Source organism: Chiloscyllium plagiosum, chromosome 26 (assembly GCF_004010195.1).
Source record: "Chiloscyllium plagiosum isolate BGI_BamShark_2017 chromosome 26, ASM401019v2, whole genome shotgun sequence".
Lineage (NCBI taxonomy): Eukaryota > Metazoa > Chordata > Chondrichthyes > Orectolobiformes > Hemiscylliidae > Chiloscyllium > Chiloscyllium plagiosum.
The window spans coordinates 27,117,835-27,136,480 of record NC_057735.1 but is presented as its reverse complement, the minus strand read 5'-3'; the positions used below and the strand labels follow the sequence as shown (position 1 = coordinate 27,136,480).

Genomic DNA, 18,646 nt, shown 5'->3' with positions numbered 1-18,646 from the left:
GAGCTTAAAAATGTGTTGCTGGAAAAGTGCAGCAGGTCAGGCAGCATCAAAGGAGAAGGAGAATCAACGTTTCGGGCATAAACCCTTCGTCAGGAATGAGGAGGGTGTGCCAAGCAGGCTAAGATAAAAGGTAGGGAGGAGGGACTTGGGGGAGGGGTGTTGGGAATGCAATAGATGGAAGGAGGTTAAGGTTGCGGGTGATAGGCTGGAGAGGGGGTGGGGCCGGAGAGTTCAGGAAGAAGATTGCAGGTCAAGAAAGCAGTGCTGAGTCCGAGGGTTGGGACTGAGATAAGGTGGGGGGAGGGGAAATGAGGAAGCTGGGAGAAATCTGCATTCTTCATCCCTTGTGGTTGGAGGGTTCCTAGGCGGAAGATGAGACGCTCTTACTCCAGGCGTCATGTTGCCATGGTCTGGCGATGGAGGAGGCCAAGGACTTGCATGTCCTTGGCAAAGTGGGCGGGGGAGTTAGTGTTCAGCCACAGGGCGGTTGGGTTGGTTGGTGTGGGTGACCCAGAGGTGTTCTCTGAAACGTTCTGCAAGTAAGCGGCCTGTCTCCCCAATATAGAGGAGGCCACATCGGGTGCATCGGATGCAGTAAATGATGTGTGTGGAGGTGCAGGTGAATTTGTGACAGATATGGAAGGATCCCTTGGGGCCTTGGAAGAAAGTGAGGGGGGAGGTGTGGGCGCAAGTCTTGCATCTCTTCCGGTTGCAGGGGAAGGTGCCAGGAATGGAGGTTGGGTTGGTGCAGGTTGTGGACCTGACGAGGGAGTCGCGGAGGGAGTGGTCTTTCTGGAATGCTGATAGGGAGGGAAATATATCTTTGGTGGTGGGGTCTGTTTGGAGGTGGCTGAAATGACTAAGGATGATAAGAAGTATCTGGAGGTTGCTGGGGTGGTAGGTGAGGACCAGTGGGGTTCTGTCCTGGTGGCGATTGGAGGGGTGGGTTTCAAGGGCAGAGGAGCGGGAAGTGGAGGAGATGCAATGGAGAGCATCGTCAACCACACGTCTGAGGGGAAATTGCGGTCTTTGAAGAAGGAGGCCATCTGGGTTGTTCAGTATTGGAATTGGTCCTCCTGGGAGCAGATGCGGCGGAGGCGAAGGAATTGGGAATATGGCATTTTTACAAGGGGCAGGGTGGGAGGAGGTGTAATCTAGGTAGCTGTGGGAGTCGGTCGGTTTATAGTGAATGTCTGTGTTTAGTTGGTCGCCCGAGATAGAAATAGGTCTAGGAAGGGGAGAGAGGAGTCTGAGACGGTCCAGGTAAATTTGAGATCAGGGTGGAAGGTGTTAGTAAAGTGGATGAACTGTTCAACCTCCCACGAGGTAGTGCCGATACAGTCATCGATGTAGCGGGGGGGAAAAGGTGGGGGATGGTGCCAGTGTTCAGTACAGTTGTTGTAAATGGGAATCAACAGTATCATTCCTTAACACCTCTTAGTTGAAGAGATGCACCGTTTTTCAATGTTGCCAAGACATTTTCTATCGGCATAAGTCTGGATTGTATGTGCATATTTGACTGTGTTGTAGAATTGACTGTGGAATTTCACTGGATGTGGGCATTCCTAGCTAAGCTTGTATTTATTACCCTATTCCTAACTAATGACAAGATGTAAGCTCTTTTGAACTGCTGCAGTTCATGGTGGGAGTAAATACACCAAAAGTGCTGCCAGGGAGGGAGTTTTGGGGTATGTGGTAGTGCCCTCACCTCTGAGCCAAGAGGCTCAGGTCCCACCTGTTCCCGGGATGTGTTGTGACTGCTTTGGACAAGTTTCTCTCTCTTTTTATTTAAAACACATCAATAATGGCTATATAGTTCCGAGTTAAGGTGGTGTGTGGCTTGGAGGTGGTGGTCTTTGCATGCATTGTTGCCCTACAATCAGAGTCTGACAGCACAGAGACAGGCCCTTCGGCTCCAACTGGTCTAAGTTGACCAAAATGTCCATCCACGCTAACCACATTTGCCTGCACTTAGTCAATATCCTTCTAATCCTTTCCTGTCCATGTATTTGTCCAATGCCTTTTAAATGTTAATGTACCCGCATCAACCACTCCCGCTGGCAGCTCATTCCATATGTGTATCTCCCTCTGTGTTACCACAGTTGCTCCTCAAGTTCCCTTTTTTATTCTCTTCCTTGTAACGTTCAACTGATGGCCCACTAGCCCTCTATTCCCCAACCCGGAGAAAAAGACTGACTGCATTCACCCTATCCATGCCTCTCTTGACCATGTACACCTCTCTAAGGTTTCCCTTCAGTCTCCTAAGCTCTGAAGACAAAGTCCTAGCTTGTCCAACCTCTTCCTTTTGAGATCATTGAGTCCAGGCAACATCCTGTATATTTCTTCTGCACTCTTTCCAGTTTAATAACATCCTTCCTATAATGTGATCAAAAATGAACACAATATCAAGTGCGGCCTCACCAATGGCCTGTATAACTGCAACGTAACTTCCCAATTTCTATATTCACTGCCCTGACTGAAGGCCAGTGTGCCAAAGGTAACCTTCATGGGCCTATCTACTTGTTACTCCACTTTAGAGAACAGTGCATCTAAATTCCAAGATCCTCTGTTCCACTACACTACTTAAAGCTCTACCATTCACTATGAAACTCGTACCTTGATTTGACTTTCCGAAAAGTAAGACCTCACACTTATCTATGTTAAATTTCAGTTGCCATTTCTTGGCCCACTTTCCCAGCTAGTGAAGATCCTGCTGCAATTTCTGATAACCTTTTTCACTATCCACGATGCCATCTGTTTTAGTGTCATCAGCAAACTTTCCAATCATACCTTGTACATTCTTATCTAAATAATTGCTATAGATAACAAACAGCAATGGCCCAGCACTGACCCCTGAGACACTCCACTAGTTACAGGCTTCCAGTCTGACGAGCATCTTTCCATTGTTAACCCTCTGCTTCATGCCATCGAGCCAGTTTTGTGTCCAATTTGCCAGCTCGCTCTAGATTCCAATTGATCTAACCTTCCAGAACAACATGCCATATGAAACCTTATCAAAGGCCTTGGTGATATCCATATAGACTCTACTCCCCTACTTCATCAACCTTCCTGGTCACTTTTCATTAAAGAACTCTAATAAATTTGAGAGACATGGTCTCTCACTCAAAGCCATGCTGACTACTTCTAATCCAATCCTGACTTTCCAAATGCATGTGTACCATATCCCTAAGAATCTTCTCAAGTAATTTACCCACCACCGCTGTTAAGCTTACTGATCTAGTTCCTAGACATTTCTTTGCAGCTCTTGAATAAGGGCACAACATTCACTACCCTTCAGTCTCTGGGACCTTCCCTGGGGGTAACGATGATGCAAAAATATCAGCCAGGGCTCCTGTACTTTCTCTAGCCTCTTGCAGTGTTCTTAGATATATCTGGTCAGAACCAAGGGATTTATCCACCTTCATACATTCTAATATATCTAACAACATCTCTACTGTGATATGGACTGCCCCAAGATATAGAGTCAGAGATGTACAGCATGGAAACAGACCCTTCGGTCCAACCCGTCCATGCCAACAGATATCCCAACCCAATCTAGTCCCACCTGTCAACACTCATTCCAAATCCCTCCTATTCGTATACCCATCCAGGTGCCTTTTAAATGTTGCAATTGTAGCAGCCTCCACCACTTCCTCTGGCAGCTCATTCCATACATGTACCACCCTCTGTGTGGAAAAAGTTGCCCCTTAGGTTTCTTTTATATATTTCCCCTCTGACCCTAAACCTATGCCCTCTAGTTCTGGACCCACCCACCCCCCACACCCCAGGGAAAAGGCTTTGTCTATTTATCCTATCCATGCTGCTCATAATTTTGTAAACCTCTATTAGGTCACCCCTCAGCCTAACGTCCCCAAGTTTTCGTGTCTTTCTCCATGGTAAACACACAGAAATATTCACTGAGAACCTCTCCCATCTCTTGTGGTTCTACACATACATGTCCACTTTGGTCCTTGAGGGACCCTCATCTCTTTAGTTTTTTTTCCTTTTAATATACTTAAAGAACCTCTTTGGATTCACCCTAATCTTATCAGCCAAGGCTTATTGAGCCCCCTTTTTGCCCTCTTGATTTCCTCCTTCAGTAAACTCCTATATTCAGTTTAAAATCTTACATCACCAGGTTATCGTCCAGATCTATTTGGAAGTACGAGCTTTCAGAGTGCTGCTCCTTCGTCAGGCTGCCTATACTTCCAAATAAACCTGTTTGGAGGTGTTATGATTTCTAACTTCGCCCACCCTAGTCCCAAACCGGAACCTTCACATCATATCTCCATGCATTCTCTTGATCCCAGCTCCCTGTGACCGAGCCACACCTTTTTTTTTTCCTGGTCAAAGCCTCAATATCTCTTGTCATCATGGGTTCCCAATTCCTGCCAACCTTGTCCTTCACCCTCACAAGAGCATAGCCTTTAAACTCAAGCTATCTCATGTTTGAGGGTGTCCTGCTTGCTAGAAGTCCTTTTGACTGCAAACAAACTACTCCAATCAACCCCTGCAATCTCCTACCTAATACCATCAAAATTTGCCTTGGCCCAAATTAGATCTTGAACCTCTGACTAGTTTTGTCCCTCTCCATAACTATATTTTAAAATTAATAGAACTATGGTCACGAGTCCCAAAGTGCTCCCCCACTGTCACACTGTTACCTGTCTTGCCCTATTTCCCAAGAGTAGGTAGAGTTTTGTCCCTTCCTGAGTAGGACCCTCTTGAGGAAAATTTCCTGAACGCACTTAACAAATTCCACCCTATCTAAGGCCTTAACACTAGCAGTCCCAGTCTATGTTAGGAAAATTAAAATCCCCTACTATGACAACTCTATTGCTTCTACAAGTCTCCCCAATTTACCCACATATTTGTTTCTCTAATTCCCGTTGACTATTTGGGGGCCTATAGTACAACCCCAGTAACGTCACCATATCCTCCTTAGCTCCACCCACAAAGCCTCACTGATGATCCTTCAGTTATTTCATCTGACTACTGCTGTGATACCTGCCTTAATCAAAAAGACAACTACCCCTCTCTCTTACTCTCACCACCTCTGTCCCACTTAAAGCACCTGTTCCCTGGCACATTAAGCTGCCAGTCCTATCCTCCCTGAGCCATGTTTCTGTAATGGCTATAATATCCCAGTGGTAATAGTGAATTTATCATGCTTTTTATGTACAGATTATACCAGGGCAATTTTTCGCATTGCTGTGTAGATGCACTATTGTTGCTGTACTGGAAAAGCTAGGTTAGGGGCACAGTTATATCTGGAGCACATGTTCTCAGTGTTTATTGTAGGCATTTGATGGATCACATTGCCTTTGCACTATCTGAGGTCTTCAGCCATTTCTTAACCTTGAGTGCAATGAATTGAATTGGCTGAAGATTGAAGTCTCTGATATTGAGACCTCAGGAGGTGACCAGGATGGATCAACTACTTGACACTTCTGGCTGAAGGTGGATGCAAATGATTCCGCCTTGTCCTTTGCACTGATAATGCTGAGCTCTGAATATCCCCTCTTTAGAGATGTGATAATGTGAAGCTGCCTCCCTTTTTAGTTTTTCTGTTTATTTCCCAACTCCTTTCCCTGTAGTAGAGCAAAAACCAATTCTGACAGGACAAGATAGTGGAAAGGTAATTTCAAAGAAGCATACACTTCCTTCCTCACTCACTCAATTCCCCATTAACTAATCTACAGGGACTTGCATTTCACGTTCGGTTGCGCTCATTTGTAGATGTTATGACGCATCTCTGGAGCAGGTGGGACTTTAACCCAGGCCTCCTGGGTAGCTAGGTACACTGCTACTGCACAACAGCACAGAAGCAGACTTTATAGTTTATGTAATCAATAATTTTAAACATTGATTTCACGATTAGATGAGTTTATAGTTGGGGATATTGCATGACAAATGGCGAGTGACTGAATGCAAACAGATCTGTTAAGTGGAATGTTACATTTCAGTTTTCTATTAGTAATCACGTTTACTAAAATATTGGGAAGGCCATAACTATTGAAATTTACTTGTTTTCAAATACTTGAAACAGTATAATCAGTAAACTTGTAGGATTGTTTCTCTGTGTGTCTCTAAACACAGTGGACTGCAGTGGGGGGGGAGAAAAAATGTTTTAAAAACAGATTTACCAAGATGACTGCATAATTTCACAGCAAAGAATTTGATACCAACTGTGATCTGCTTTTGTGGCTTTGGGTTCCTACAATATACAGCTGATGAGAAGCTGAGGAATTAGTTACAAGTGGAACTGGTTCTCACCTAACTGAACAAGTTGGAACTGGAAGCGAGTGTCTTTCTCTCCCTAACAAGAATGTATAGTTGCTCTCTCCAGCAGAAACTGCATGCTTTCTGCAGTAAAAATAACTCTGTTTATACTTGAGGAAAACCAGTTGCCTTTATTGCATTAGTTGCTGAGAGTTGTGACTGTTGAATTGAAAAATCAGTTGTTCTGTACGACTTGCAAACCAGTGGAATCTTCCAAACAAAGACACCTGAAAACCATGGGTGTGACTACCTGAAGAAGTGTTATCTTAACATCTGAGTCAAGAAGCAAAGACCACTGAAATCATTTTCCAAATTTTTCTACTTTTGCAAATAATGTTTTCTATGTGAGAGAGAAAGGGGGAGTGCAGTTTATTAGGGGTTTTGAAAATGATTGATTATATGCCAAGTGCTCTTATATATATTTTGATGATAGCTGAACATAAATGAGTTTTTCTTGTCTTTTTGCAGCTCTGCTTTTGATACGCAATCAAGTTATCGCGTGGCAGTAAAAAAACTTTCCAGACCATTTCAATCTATCATCCATGCAAAACGAACATACAGAGAGCTACGGTTGTTGAAGCATATGAAACATGAAAATGTAAGTACTCCCGTTGAAGTGAATATCAGTAATGTCACTTATTCTGGCATCCTAAAAGAACTATTAGAATAATGAAGCCAGTTTTTCTCTTGCAAATGTTGGACATTGTTACATTTATCCATGTGATATGGAATTTCATTTCCAAAATAGTGTAAATACTTTGCCACTGAAACATGTTATAAATGGTATGGTATACAGTACTGCATTATGCTGTATTAAATTTTGCAGACCTTTTGAATTAGATTGTTTTTATCTGATTAGTTTAATATTCCCACAGCTTTACTTAAGTTGGTAAGTGTGTGAATTTGCTCCAAACTTAATGTGATTTAGATTGTTCAGAATAATTTGACAACAAAAGCTATTTGTAACATTACTGTCAAAGAGCTAGCATCTACGTAATTCACATAATCTACATAATTTGTGCATTACTTTTTTTTATCCTTGCAAATGTTTTCTCTCCAAGTAATTTTGTGTGTGTACTTAAGATGGTAGAAACTTGTTGCTTGAAAGAAAATCAGTTTGTTCTTCATTTTTTCTCAGCTATCTTGAATCTGTTCCTTTGATTACTGATCCTCCTGCCTGCTTTTTCACCTAGTCTAGCAAAAGCTTCTTTAGGTTATTGCATCAGGTGAGAGTATGAAGAGATCCCAGGATTGCCGTCACATATTTCCTATTCTGGAAGCTCTTCTGTATTTAGTATGCAACATGTTCCATACTCTATAATGCCCCATTGTCCTGACAATTTTGTTTTTTCCCATCCCAAAACAGCACTTGTTGCCCCCCTCACAATGCAAGTTAATTCAGTCGTTCCTAAATCCAATTCCCACTTTTGTCAAATCCTCCCTTACCACAGTCACATCTTCAACATAACTCGCTTATCTCCAATGTTGGCACATGCTTCCACTGCTGCACGTTTTGGAGAGCTGTCTGCACAATTTTTCTGTTTGCCCGAGAGCATCTCTCCCTGCAGCTACTAAAATATTAACTGTGTTTCAAATTCTTTCATTACATTAATCGCATGCCCTCTGTTTTGAATTGCACTCCTCTTGGAGTGCATATAGACATATGTCCTCCCTTGGCTCAATCTGAAAACAAATTGCCTAAACGATTTTTTAAAAATTGTACAAATATTCAGTAAACTGAATCCTCATTTCCTATATTTGGAAACATTTTAAATCATTCACAAAGTATTCATGCAGACTTTTGTTTTCAAAAACAACTTCTTTTGAAATGAGTAGGATATTAGCCATTCTGGACCCATTTCACAGTTCATTATACTTGCTTGTACTTTGTACTTGGGAATTTTTAATCCACTGCCTCAGGATGAAGGTTTAGCTAACAGTGATTTGCTTGGGCAGTTTGTCAAATATGATGACTTTCTATATGGAACACTTACTTCCATATATGCAGAATTTGCCTGTGTTTATTCAATTAAATAGACTTAAGTAGCATTCCAGCATTTCCTCATTGTTAAACCCCCACCCAGAAATATGCAATTTATAAGTGGTTTTAAAATTGATGATACTCCATTAACTCATTGTTTAAGTTTTACTTTTCTTGGACAACGTGATCTTTTTAAAGTGGGGAAGCAAACTTGCACAAAATTTTATTCACAAACCTGCACGCTCAAGAATTTGAAGGAAGATCTGGAGTGATGTTTATAAGATTGGTCCCTCATTACTGTTTAACTGCATTTGCTACATGTCATGTTTGAGGAAAGGTTGACTTATGTACATTTTATCTTTGGTAAAATCTTTCAAACTATAAACAGATTGGTGTCACTAGTGCCTGAATAACTAGTAGGAAAAATATGATGGATCCCATCGGAAATTGCAGAAGAGTTTAAAACATGTTGAGCTTCTGCATCTGAGAGAAAAGTTCTGCATCTTGAGTTTTATGCCTTGACTTAGGTTTTTGTTCTTTTAGGTAATTGGCCTATTGGATGTTTTCACACCAGCAACAACATTGCAAGATTTTACTGATGTGTAAGTGTGCTATCTTTATAAATTTATTCTTTTTCTGGAGTTATTGTTTACAGATATAGGCCTTCATGTATCACTGACTGTTATCCATTTCATCCCCTTAACCAGCCCAATTTATTAAGCAACCTAACAAAGCCAATTTATTTCGAAGCTAGTAACCCTAAAGTTGGATATGTTGTGGCTACTTTTTAGATTTTAAAATAAATCTGCTTTCTGGGTGGAGATATTTCTGAATGACACTGTGAAATCATGGAGGACATCAGATTTGCTGTTGATTTTTCTGATTTTGTAACTTTATGCTATGCTTTTTCCAATATTTTCTGGAGCATTTTTCAAACAAGTTTGTACTATTTTCAAATTTTACTGTTGCTTTTTTATACAGTATTGAAATGGCTACAAAAGTATTTTTTAATTGCATGTTCAAATAAGATAAGTTGACTATTTTTGAACAACTAATACATCTTTTAAAGCTCGATAGAATTAGAAAAGCCAACAGAAACTGCCTGTTATAACATACTGTACAGGTACATCTTTTAATTAAGACTGTTCTAACAAGAATATGGTTTGTTCGGGGAAGCCAGTCACCTCAGCAGAATTGTTTTTTTGTCTGAGAAACCCTAAGCCCAAAGAGTTGGTATAGTAGTCTTCACATTGTGAGAACTGAGTGAATTTAGGTCCTCGGAATTATGAAAGGTTCATGCCTGCAGATTTGGAGGGAATTGTAAAATTGTCTGTGTATTCCACAGGGGGAAAAAAAACAGGAAGGAGAAGATCGAGTAGAAACCTAGAATTGAGATAGGGCATTATTTTTGTGGATGGATCTCTGTAATAGTTAATGTTGGAGAAACAGGGTTGAAACTTTGTTTTGTTGTTTGTGTTAAAATCTTTCTAAACTGTAGTCTACATCAAGACCAATGTCCTATACTTTTGTGTGATAAGTGAATGCATTAAGAACATCCGCATGGAGCAGAGGAGGTTGAGAGATGACTTTTTTAAATAGAGGTTTATAAAATCATGGTATAGATAGGGTTAACGGTAGGTGCCTTTTCTGTAGGATGTGGGCTTTCAAGATTAGGGGGCATATTTTCAAGGTGAGAGGAAAGAGGTTTTAGAAAAAGATGGGGGACAAATTGTTTACACAGAGGTGGTTTGCGTGTGCAATGACCTTCCTGAGGAAGTGGTGGATGTGGGCACGGTTATGATGTTTAAAAGACATTTGGATAAGTACATGAATGAGAGCTTTGGAGGGATATGAGCCGAGAGCAGTCATGTTGTACTAATTTAGTTTGGGATTATGCTTGGCATGGACTGGTTAGACTGAAGGGTCTGTTTCCATGTTGTATTGCTCTGACTCTAAAATAGCCAGGGAATTTGCAACTCCACAGCAAGGTTGAAAAAAGTATTCACGTGTTCACTGGTTAATAATTGTAGACGCATCTATGTGTTCTACAAAAAAAAAGGAATGGAAAAAGGGAAATCATATTTTTAATCATAACTGAAGGGAAATAAATGGAGAAAGAGATTGAGGAATTCCATCCCAAGTTCTAAACTCAATTGTCATTTAAATCCATTCTCACATGTAAAGGTCGTATCTCTTTTCCTCTGTATTTTCGATTATGGACTGAAATGGGAAAGTAATTGTTTTAAACACCTGAGGACTGTTGAAGGATTGTTCCAAATGTTAAAAGCAAGTAACCTGATACTCATTGTAAGTACTGTTTATGCTGTTGCCTTTTCAAGCATTAGTCGAAACCAAATTTGCAGATGAGGTGAAGCCACTTCGTATGTATGACTGGAGCTTTGGCTGAGAGCAAGGTATTCTGCCTGCTAACTGTGAATAGATCTCAGATAGCTGAACAGCTTGAGGTGTGATTTGGCTGAATCAGTTAGATCTTTGCAAAGGTAGCAGCTGTAGCTCTTTTCTGCATAAAATGCAAGCTGAATTAAGCATGAATTTTTATCTGGAAAGTTTCCTTCTTCGCGAAATTCAAGGTATCAAATGAAAGAAGCATTGCCACCCAGTTCTCTGCAATGCCAATTTGATTATATTTTACTTGATTAGGTTTTTTAAAAGGTTAGTTTTGGCCGAAAAACATGAATTCTGAAAGTATGCTTTGCAATCCATTATATTCTGCAAAGTAGATTCTAAGTTCTAAATTAATGTTATGGTGTTTTGCTAGTTGGGGAATCTGGCAGTACAGAGTATTAGGGATTGAAATGTATTTCATTTAAAATCTCAGATGTTATCAAGTACTTAGATATTGTATGCACGATATGAAGGGGTAGAGGTGGTAGTGGTAAAATCACAATCTCATTATGGTATTCTCATTTTGAGGAACGAATTGATGAAATGATAAAACTTGATGTTTTTAATTTTGCATTTAAGAATATATGTTCTTGTGTTAGTTTCATATGGTGAAGTTGTTCATCATCCTCCTAGGTAAATGCAATAAATGTAACAACGTTTCAAAACTACATATATTAGTGAGGGTGGTGGATATTGGGGCTGAGGTCAATCATGACCAAGCTGCTTTATGTTGGAGAGAGGATGAGGTGCTACAGTAAAGTATGGTGGTTTTGTTGGCTGAGAGGACTATACCCACTGGGACCCTATGAGGTTTTGAAAGTGTTTGGGCCGGGGGGGAGAGGTTGGATTAGATGAGTCACTGACCTTGAGTAACAGTTCCCTATCTCCATCACCATGTACAGTCCATACGTTAGTTTGTTAACTAATAGCTACTTCTCTCCCCCAACCAACTGTACAAAGTGTGTTGAAATAAGTTTCTTGCAGAGGAGTTTAGACTTTGTTACAACAGAAGAATGTGCCAACTGTTTAAGCTTGCAGTACAAACATCCATATGAGCACGTGAATTCCGAGCAGGAGTAGTTCATTCATTCCACTAACCTGCTATGCCTTCAATAAGATCGAGGCTGATCTGATTATAACCTCAAATCTGCATTCCTGCTTATCCTTGACGACCCTTCACCCTCTTGCTTAACAAGATCGTATCTGTACCTTGAAAATATGAGGGCATGGATAAATAGACAAGATCTTTTCCCTGGGGTGGATGAGTCCCAAACTAGAGGTCAGAGGTTTAGGGTGAGAGGGGAAAGATATAAAAGGGACCTAAAGGGCAACTTTTTCTTGCAAAGGGTGGTGCGTGTATGGAGTGAGCTGCCAGAGGAAGTGGTGGAAGCTAGTACAATTAGAACATTTAAAAGGCATCTGGCTGGGTTTATGAATAGAAAGGGTTTAGAGGGATATGGGCCAAGTGCTTGCAACTGGGACTAGATTAGTTTAGAATATCTAGTCAGCATGGATGAGTGGGATCGAAAGGTCTGTTGATTTATGCACCAATTCATCAACAGCCATTTCAGCTGCTAATCGTGCCGTTTTAACTCTCTGCTTTTCTACATGAGTTTTCACTACTTCAGGAAGTGAATTTTTGAATTCCTTCAAAATAATCGTCTAAGAGCATCAAAGGTTTGCTCTATTTTTCTTGCCCTTATCCCCCTACCAAAATTAATTTGTTTGATCCTTTCAGACTCAGTGTAGTTTTGACCAGGGTACCACTTAAATGCTTGAAATGTTGTCTTTAGGCTTCTAGCACAAGCTCATATGCATTTAAGATGGCTTTCTTCACCTCGTACACCCTGAATAGCTCAGCTCTACATACAAGTTTTTGTTTGGATCAATAAAACCCACATGGTCACTGGCCACAGCATTTGTTTAGCCACCTCTTCAAATGAGGTGAAATTGGCTTCCGCATCCTTATCAAATTTAGACAATGCTTGAATATATTTTAAACACTTTCTCACCAGGCCTTTGGCTAACATGGGTTTGCTCATCCTCGCTCTCTTCCTCACTAAGCTTACCTTCACCTTTCATCTCCATCTTTTTAAGCTGACTTTCTTGTCTCAGTGTCAATTTCTGAAGTTCAGACTCCCTCTTTCTTCCCTCTCCTTTTTTGTTCTGCTAAAGTGATTCATTCTTTTTTTCTTTCCTCTGCTTTTTAATTGTAATTCAAACTCTTTCATTTCTGTTTCCCTCTAACTCAAGCTGCTTAGTTTTCAATTGAATTTTAGCCATTTCCAAAGATTCTGGCATTTCCACCAAATTTAAATGCTGAGGTATTGTTGTAATTATCTCTTCTTTCCTCACGGAAGGAGACAGCTCCAGCTTGTCTGCTAATTCTGGCAGCATGGTGTTAATCACGTTTTCCAAAACCCCCAAAGTCATTTCTTCCAACCCCAGAAAACTCTTGGTGACTGAGGGAGCCATTGCTATCCCAAGCGCTGTTTAAACCAATGGAGCACATGACATTTAATACCTACTACTCGCTGTCTTAGAGTCCAACAATCCTAATCTCAAATCTGAACTGTAGAACAAATTGGTGGCATGCTGGTGCAGTGGTTAGCACTGCTGCCTCACAGCATCAGGGACTCGGGTTTGATTCCAACCTCAGGTGACTGTGTGAAGTTTGCGCATTCTCCCTGTGTCCGCGTGGTTTTCCTCTCAGGTGCTCTGGTTTCCTCCCACAATCCAAAGATGGGCTTATACACTTAATGGTAAGGTCCTCGGGAGTGTTGCTGAACGAAGAAACCTTGGCGTGCAGGTTCATAGCTCCTTGAAAGTGGAGTCGCAGGTAGATAGGATAGCGAAGGAGGTGTTTGGTATGCTTTCCTTTATTGGTCAGAGTATTGAGTACAGGAGTTGGGAGGTCAATAGGCAAAGTCTTTTCCCTGGGGTGGGGGAGTCCAGAATTAGAGGGCATAGGTTTAGGGTGAGAGAGGAAAGATATAAAAGACCTATGGGGCAACTTTTCTCAGAGGGTGGTACGTGTATGGAATGAGCTGCCAGAGGACGTGGTGGAGGCTGGTACAATTGCAACATTTTAAGAGGCATTTGGATGGGTATATGAATAGGGAGGGTTTGGGGGGATATGGGCCGGGTGCTGGCAGGTGGGACTAGATTGGGTTGGGATATCTGGTCGCCATGGACAGGTTGGTTTAATAGCTATGGCTTATATTTTAAGTTTAGTCAAGAGACTTATCTCCATAAACATATGATCAAGAAAGAATCCACTATACTCACTACTGCAGCCTTTCTTTTGGACAGACTTAAAAACAACCATTAACTTATCTGATTCTGTGCTGTGAACTTCGCCCAACAGTTCCTCCAAGATTAGTTGTGAATTTCATTTTGTTAATTTTCCCAGGTGCACTCCAATGTCCAGCGATACACTAATTCAAACTGTGCAGGTTGTCTGTCTCTGTGTCTCTGTCTCTCGCGCTCTGTCTCTCGCGCTCGCGCTCTGTCCTCACCATGTGCTTCCTTTGTCTGCTCTTCTCCCTATCTTTGAATAAAGAATCAGCAGCCACAGTCATTGTCTCTTTAATTACTTCACCATCTGTGAATGATATATTATGCTTTGCCAGAATTGGCAAATGAGATACTACTTTAATGCAAGCCTTATCTTCTGGTTTAGAAAAGGATGACTGTTGAGCTTTCAAGATGGCTTTCAGCTTGTTAACTTCCTGCATACAGGGGTAAACTACCTGGGATTTCCTGTGCATCATTTTGCAGTGTTGTTCTAAATTTCCCTGTTTTACTTTGACAAGGCAAACAAATTTTTGCAGTTATGAACAGAATTTCACTTTCCTATTCCATGTGAAAGTTACACTTTTTGAACTCACTTTAAGGAGTTCCAGGTTCATCACCTGTCATTCTTGCTTCAGATGTATTTCAGATTTTTGTCTGCTGCTGATCTTGCTGCAGGTAGTCACCACTGGAATATCTAGAATGTTGCTTGCCTTTCAAGTATGAAGTCATGGGAAGCCACCTCTATCATTACAGTTTGTTTCAGAGGCCCCTGTTCAGCTTACTTTGTTCAGATTGTAGCAGCGTTCTATATTTTCTTCATCCTGTATAGACTTGTTAAATAAGCACCTGGAGGAAAAAAATCTACAAGTTTTTAGCAAACGAGCGCAGGAGTGAAATTAGCTGAGTTCTCTTGCAGAGAGTTTTGACATGGAAATGAAGGGCTGAATAGCCTATGCTTCTAGTACTGTAATATAAAGGCTTCACACATTTAGTCTTTTGTATATTTCTTCATTTGTAATATTACTACAAAAGTCACTTTATTTGCAATGATAGTCCATCTGGACCAAACTGAAAAAATGTAAATTGACAAAGTCTGTTAAGCTTTTATCTAATAACATGGTTGTCAGACAAAGTAATGCAGCGGTGAGGCGATCATGTGCATAGTGAGGAAATGTGAGCAAGCAGTGAGATCAACTATCGGACTTGGTGATGAGACCACAGCCCTACACTACGAACTTTTGTTTTGCTCAGCCTTTGTGACACCTTGTGCATCCACCTGTTTCCTGTTCTTCACAGTGCCCATCATATCCTCAAAGAACTTAGCACATTGGTCAAGGATGATCCCTTCATACAAAATCATGTTGACTCTGTGAGATTACCTTGTACTACTTTAAGGGCTACGTTATAATTTCTTATAATAGTTCTTAGAACGTTTTCCTTTTGTCAGATGTTAAGCCAACTGAGCTGAAGTTTCCTGATTTTTGTTTAATTTTCTTTTTTGTGAGATGGCAAAAGTTTGCAACCTAATGAGACCAACCCCAAACTGAGGGAATTTTGGAAAGTTAAAGTTAATGCTTCAACTATCTCTCTCCACATTAGGACCTTAGGATGAAGTTCAAGACCCAGCTCGAACAGTTTACTGTATCATTTCTGCAGTGATTTGATTTTTCCTGAGCTGCTCCCTCCCTTCTGTTTTCTGATTTATTGTTCCTTGTAGGATGTTACCTGTCCTCTTTATCGTAAAGTGATGCAAAATGCACATTCAGTGGTTCTGCCATTTTCCAAACTTCCGTTAATAGTTCTCTAGTCTCCTTTTCTTTAGGATCAATGCTCATTTTGCCAACTTTTCCTTAAATATTCCTTGAAACTCCTTAGTGCTTGTTTTTGTATTTCTGGTTAATATTTTTCACAACTTTTTTTCCTCCTTTTATAATCCTTTTGGCCTTTCTTTGTTTTGTTTTGATGTGCCGTCCAATCTTCTGGCCTGCCATTATCTGTGCAGTAACATGCTTTTTCTTTAAATTTCTTAGTATTTCTAACATTTCTGGCTAACCACAGATGATCGATCCATCCCTTGGACTTTTTCTTTATTCACTGGACTATACTTCTGTATATTCTGAAATATTCCCTTGGATGTCTGCTACTGAATTTCCATTAACCTATCTTTTATCTTAATTTGTTGATTCACTTTAGCCAGCTATACCTTCTTTTCTTTGGTTCCCTTTTTCAAATTTAATAAAGCAGTTTCAGATCACCACCTCTCCCTCTCAAACAGAGGATAAAATTTAATCATGTTATGATCATTGCTACCCAGGGGCATCTTCACAATGAAATCATTAATCCATCACATTGCATGATATCAAAACTTTTAGTTTGTTTTCTGGTTGGGTCCAGAATGTGCTATGCTAAGAAACAATCCTGAAAGCATTCTGTGAACACCTCATCGAGGCTACTTTTGCCTGTCTGTCTTTCCAGTCTATGTAGATTCAAATATCCTGTGATAATTGCTGTTCCTTTTCGGAAGCACTCATTAAACTTTCCTTATGCACCTCCCTCCCTTCTGTGCGGTTGCTCTCAAGGGGTTTGTACCCCACTCCAACAAATAATTTCTTGTCTCTATCACTTCTCCCTAAACTGTTCCCACGTTTCGGTTTCCTGAATTTGGGTCATCAAATATTACTAGTAATAATTACAGTTAATCAGTAGAGCCAGCTTTCCACCTTTTCCCAGTTTGCTGACTTTCTGAAATGTCTTGTATCCTTCAATCCATTCTGTAGACGTATCTTTGTAGTGCTACCAGATTGTACTTGTTCATTTCTATTTGTGTTCTCTGTTCATCTGTTCTGTTTCAAATGCAGAGTCTTTGGATACAGTCTTTAGATTCATCCCTTTTTTTTAACTTTTCTGTATAGATTTGTGCTGCCTGTCCCTCCTTATAAAAGTCTATTTAATTTCCTGCATTAACACCATTTTCTTGACCTTGACCTTGTTCCCTTGATTTACGCCTTCCCAAATCTGATTCCTTGGATTCCTATTTAGTTTAAAATCCTCTCCATGTCCCTAGTTGTACACTTCTCCACCATGGTTTGGTGGAACCATCCATCAGTACTGATCCCACTTTCCCCACTCCTGGTGGCAGTGCTCCATGAGCCACAGCCTGCATCTCTCTCACCAGTCTGAGCCACGAGGTTGCATCTGAAATCTGATTTTGTCCAATGCTAACTTGTTTTTTGTTTTTGTTTTCTTTTTCTTTTAATATATAGACTCCTTACTGTGTGGAAATGGGCTACTCAACCCAACAAGCCTACCCGTACCCATCCCCTTACCCAGTCCCTGCATTTCCCATGGCTAATACACCTAACCACCATATCCTTGAACACTGTGGTGAATTTTAGCATAGCCAATCCACTTAATGTACACATCTTTGGAACACCTGGTGGAAACCTACGCAGACACTGGGAGCATGTGCAAACTCCACACAGACATTTTTCTGAGGATGGAATCTAATAGTTGTAATTAAATTATGAAAGTTGAGATTCTGCATTTGATACCTTGCTCCTCATACTGACTATGGAGCACCACCACCTTTGTCTTATCAATGTCATTGGTACTTGAATGGACCACTGGATCCTCCGCCTCTCACTGTAAGTTCCTGTCTGATGTCCTGAACACAGGCAACCAACAGTGACACAACTACATGGACTTGTGTTGTTTGCCCACCATCAAATAACCTCCTGTGCCACAATCAGTTAGCTCATTGACTCTACCGCCCTGGCTCTGATCCAGTCAAGTTGAAAGAACTGTTTGCTGTTCTGATAATAGGCTAAGAATGTATGGATGCAGGTCTTTCTTTAATCCTTTGGTGAGTGGGAGCTTCTGTCCAGAGCATGCAGCAGAACTAGAATGTGTAGAGAAGTATGTTCTGTCAGCATGGTTCTGTTGCAACCCATCCACTTGGTCTGCTGAGATGTGTGGTGGAGGTTCCTAATTGATTCCTTTCTTTTGCTGCACAGTTCAAGGTTGGGAGCTAGTCCCTTGTTAATTCAGCTGCAGTCTATTCATCCTAGCTGCAATGCTTCTAACTGAATGGCTAACTGATTTCAGGTGCCCTTTTATTCAATTAATCCTTGCAAATATTTTTAAAACTGTTGTGCATATTTAGCAATAAAGCATGTAATGCAGTAGCAAACCATGTTTTAATCTATTCCCCAGTGTCTAGTGTTTTGCTTTCTTCATTCTGTATCACGGTTATTTCTGCAGATATTAAATTTAACACTGGAACTGTGGTCTAAACTGTAAATCCAAGAATGTTAGAAGACAAGTACAGGCTCTTTGGAGTCAGTGAATCAATCATTGAAAATTTTGAATAAGAATGAGAATGTGGTATTGTATCAGTGATCTTTTAAAGTACACCACTGATACTGGCCAATTGGCCCATCAGTTAAGCTGTTCTTTTTAACTTCAGTCTAACGCTGCACTTACATTTGTGCTTGAACCTTCTTATTGATCTATTGTTTTGATGACCTAACATTTGACAGAACAATTACTATTGAAGAAAGGTGATGTGAGCTTTTGAAATACATTTGCTGCCTTTAGACTACCAAATGTATCATTTCAATGTCAGCTGTTATACGTATTCTGCAGTGATATGGAAAGAAAATTGAGCCAATTATGGGAGGC

At 40.7% G+C, this 18,646-nt stretch overlaps 1 protein-coding gene across 3 annotated transcripts in view; it reads left to right on the top strand.

Moving 5' to 3' along the window:
• The window catches only part of LOC122563202 (mitogen-activated protein kinase 14), a 75,444-nt gene that overhangs the window by 20,587 nt on the left and 36,211 nt on the right, over positions 1-18,646 (top strand). For all 3 annotated transcript variants that reach the window (XM_043716756.1, XM_043716755.1, XM_043716758.1), the window contains exons 3-4: positions 6,751-6,880; positions 8,807-8,865. In XM_043716756.1, coding sequence (XP_043572691.1) covers positions 6,751-6,880; positions 8,807-8,865 — 189 coding nt within the window. The remainder of the gene's footprint in view (positions 1-6,750; positions 6,881-8,806; positions 8,866-18,646) is intronic.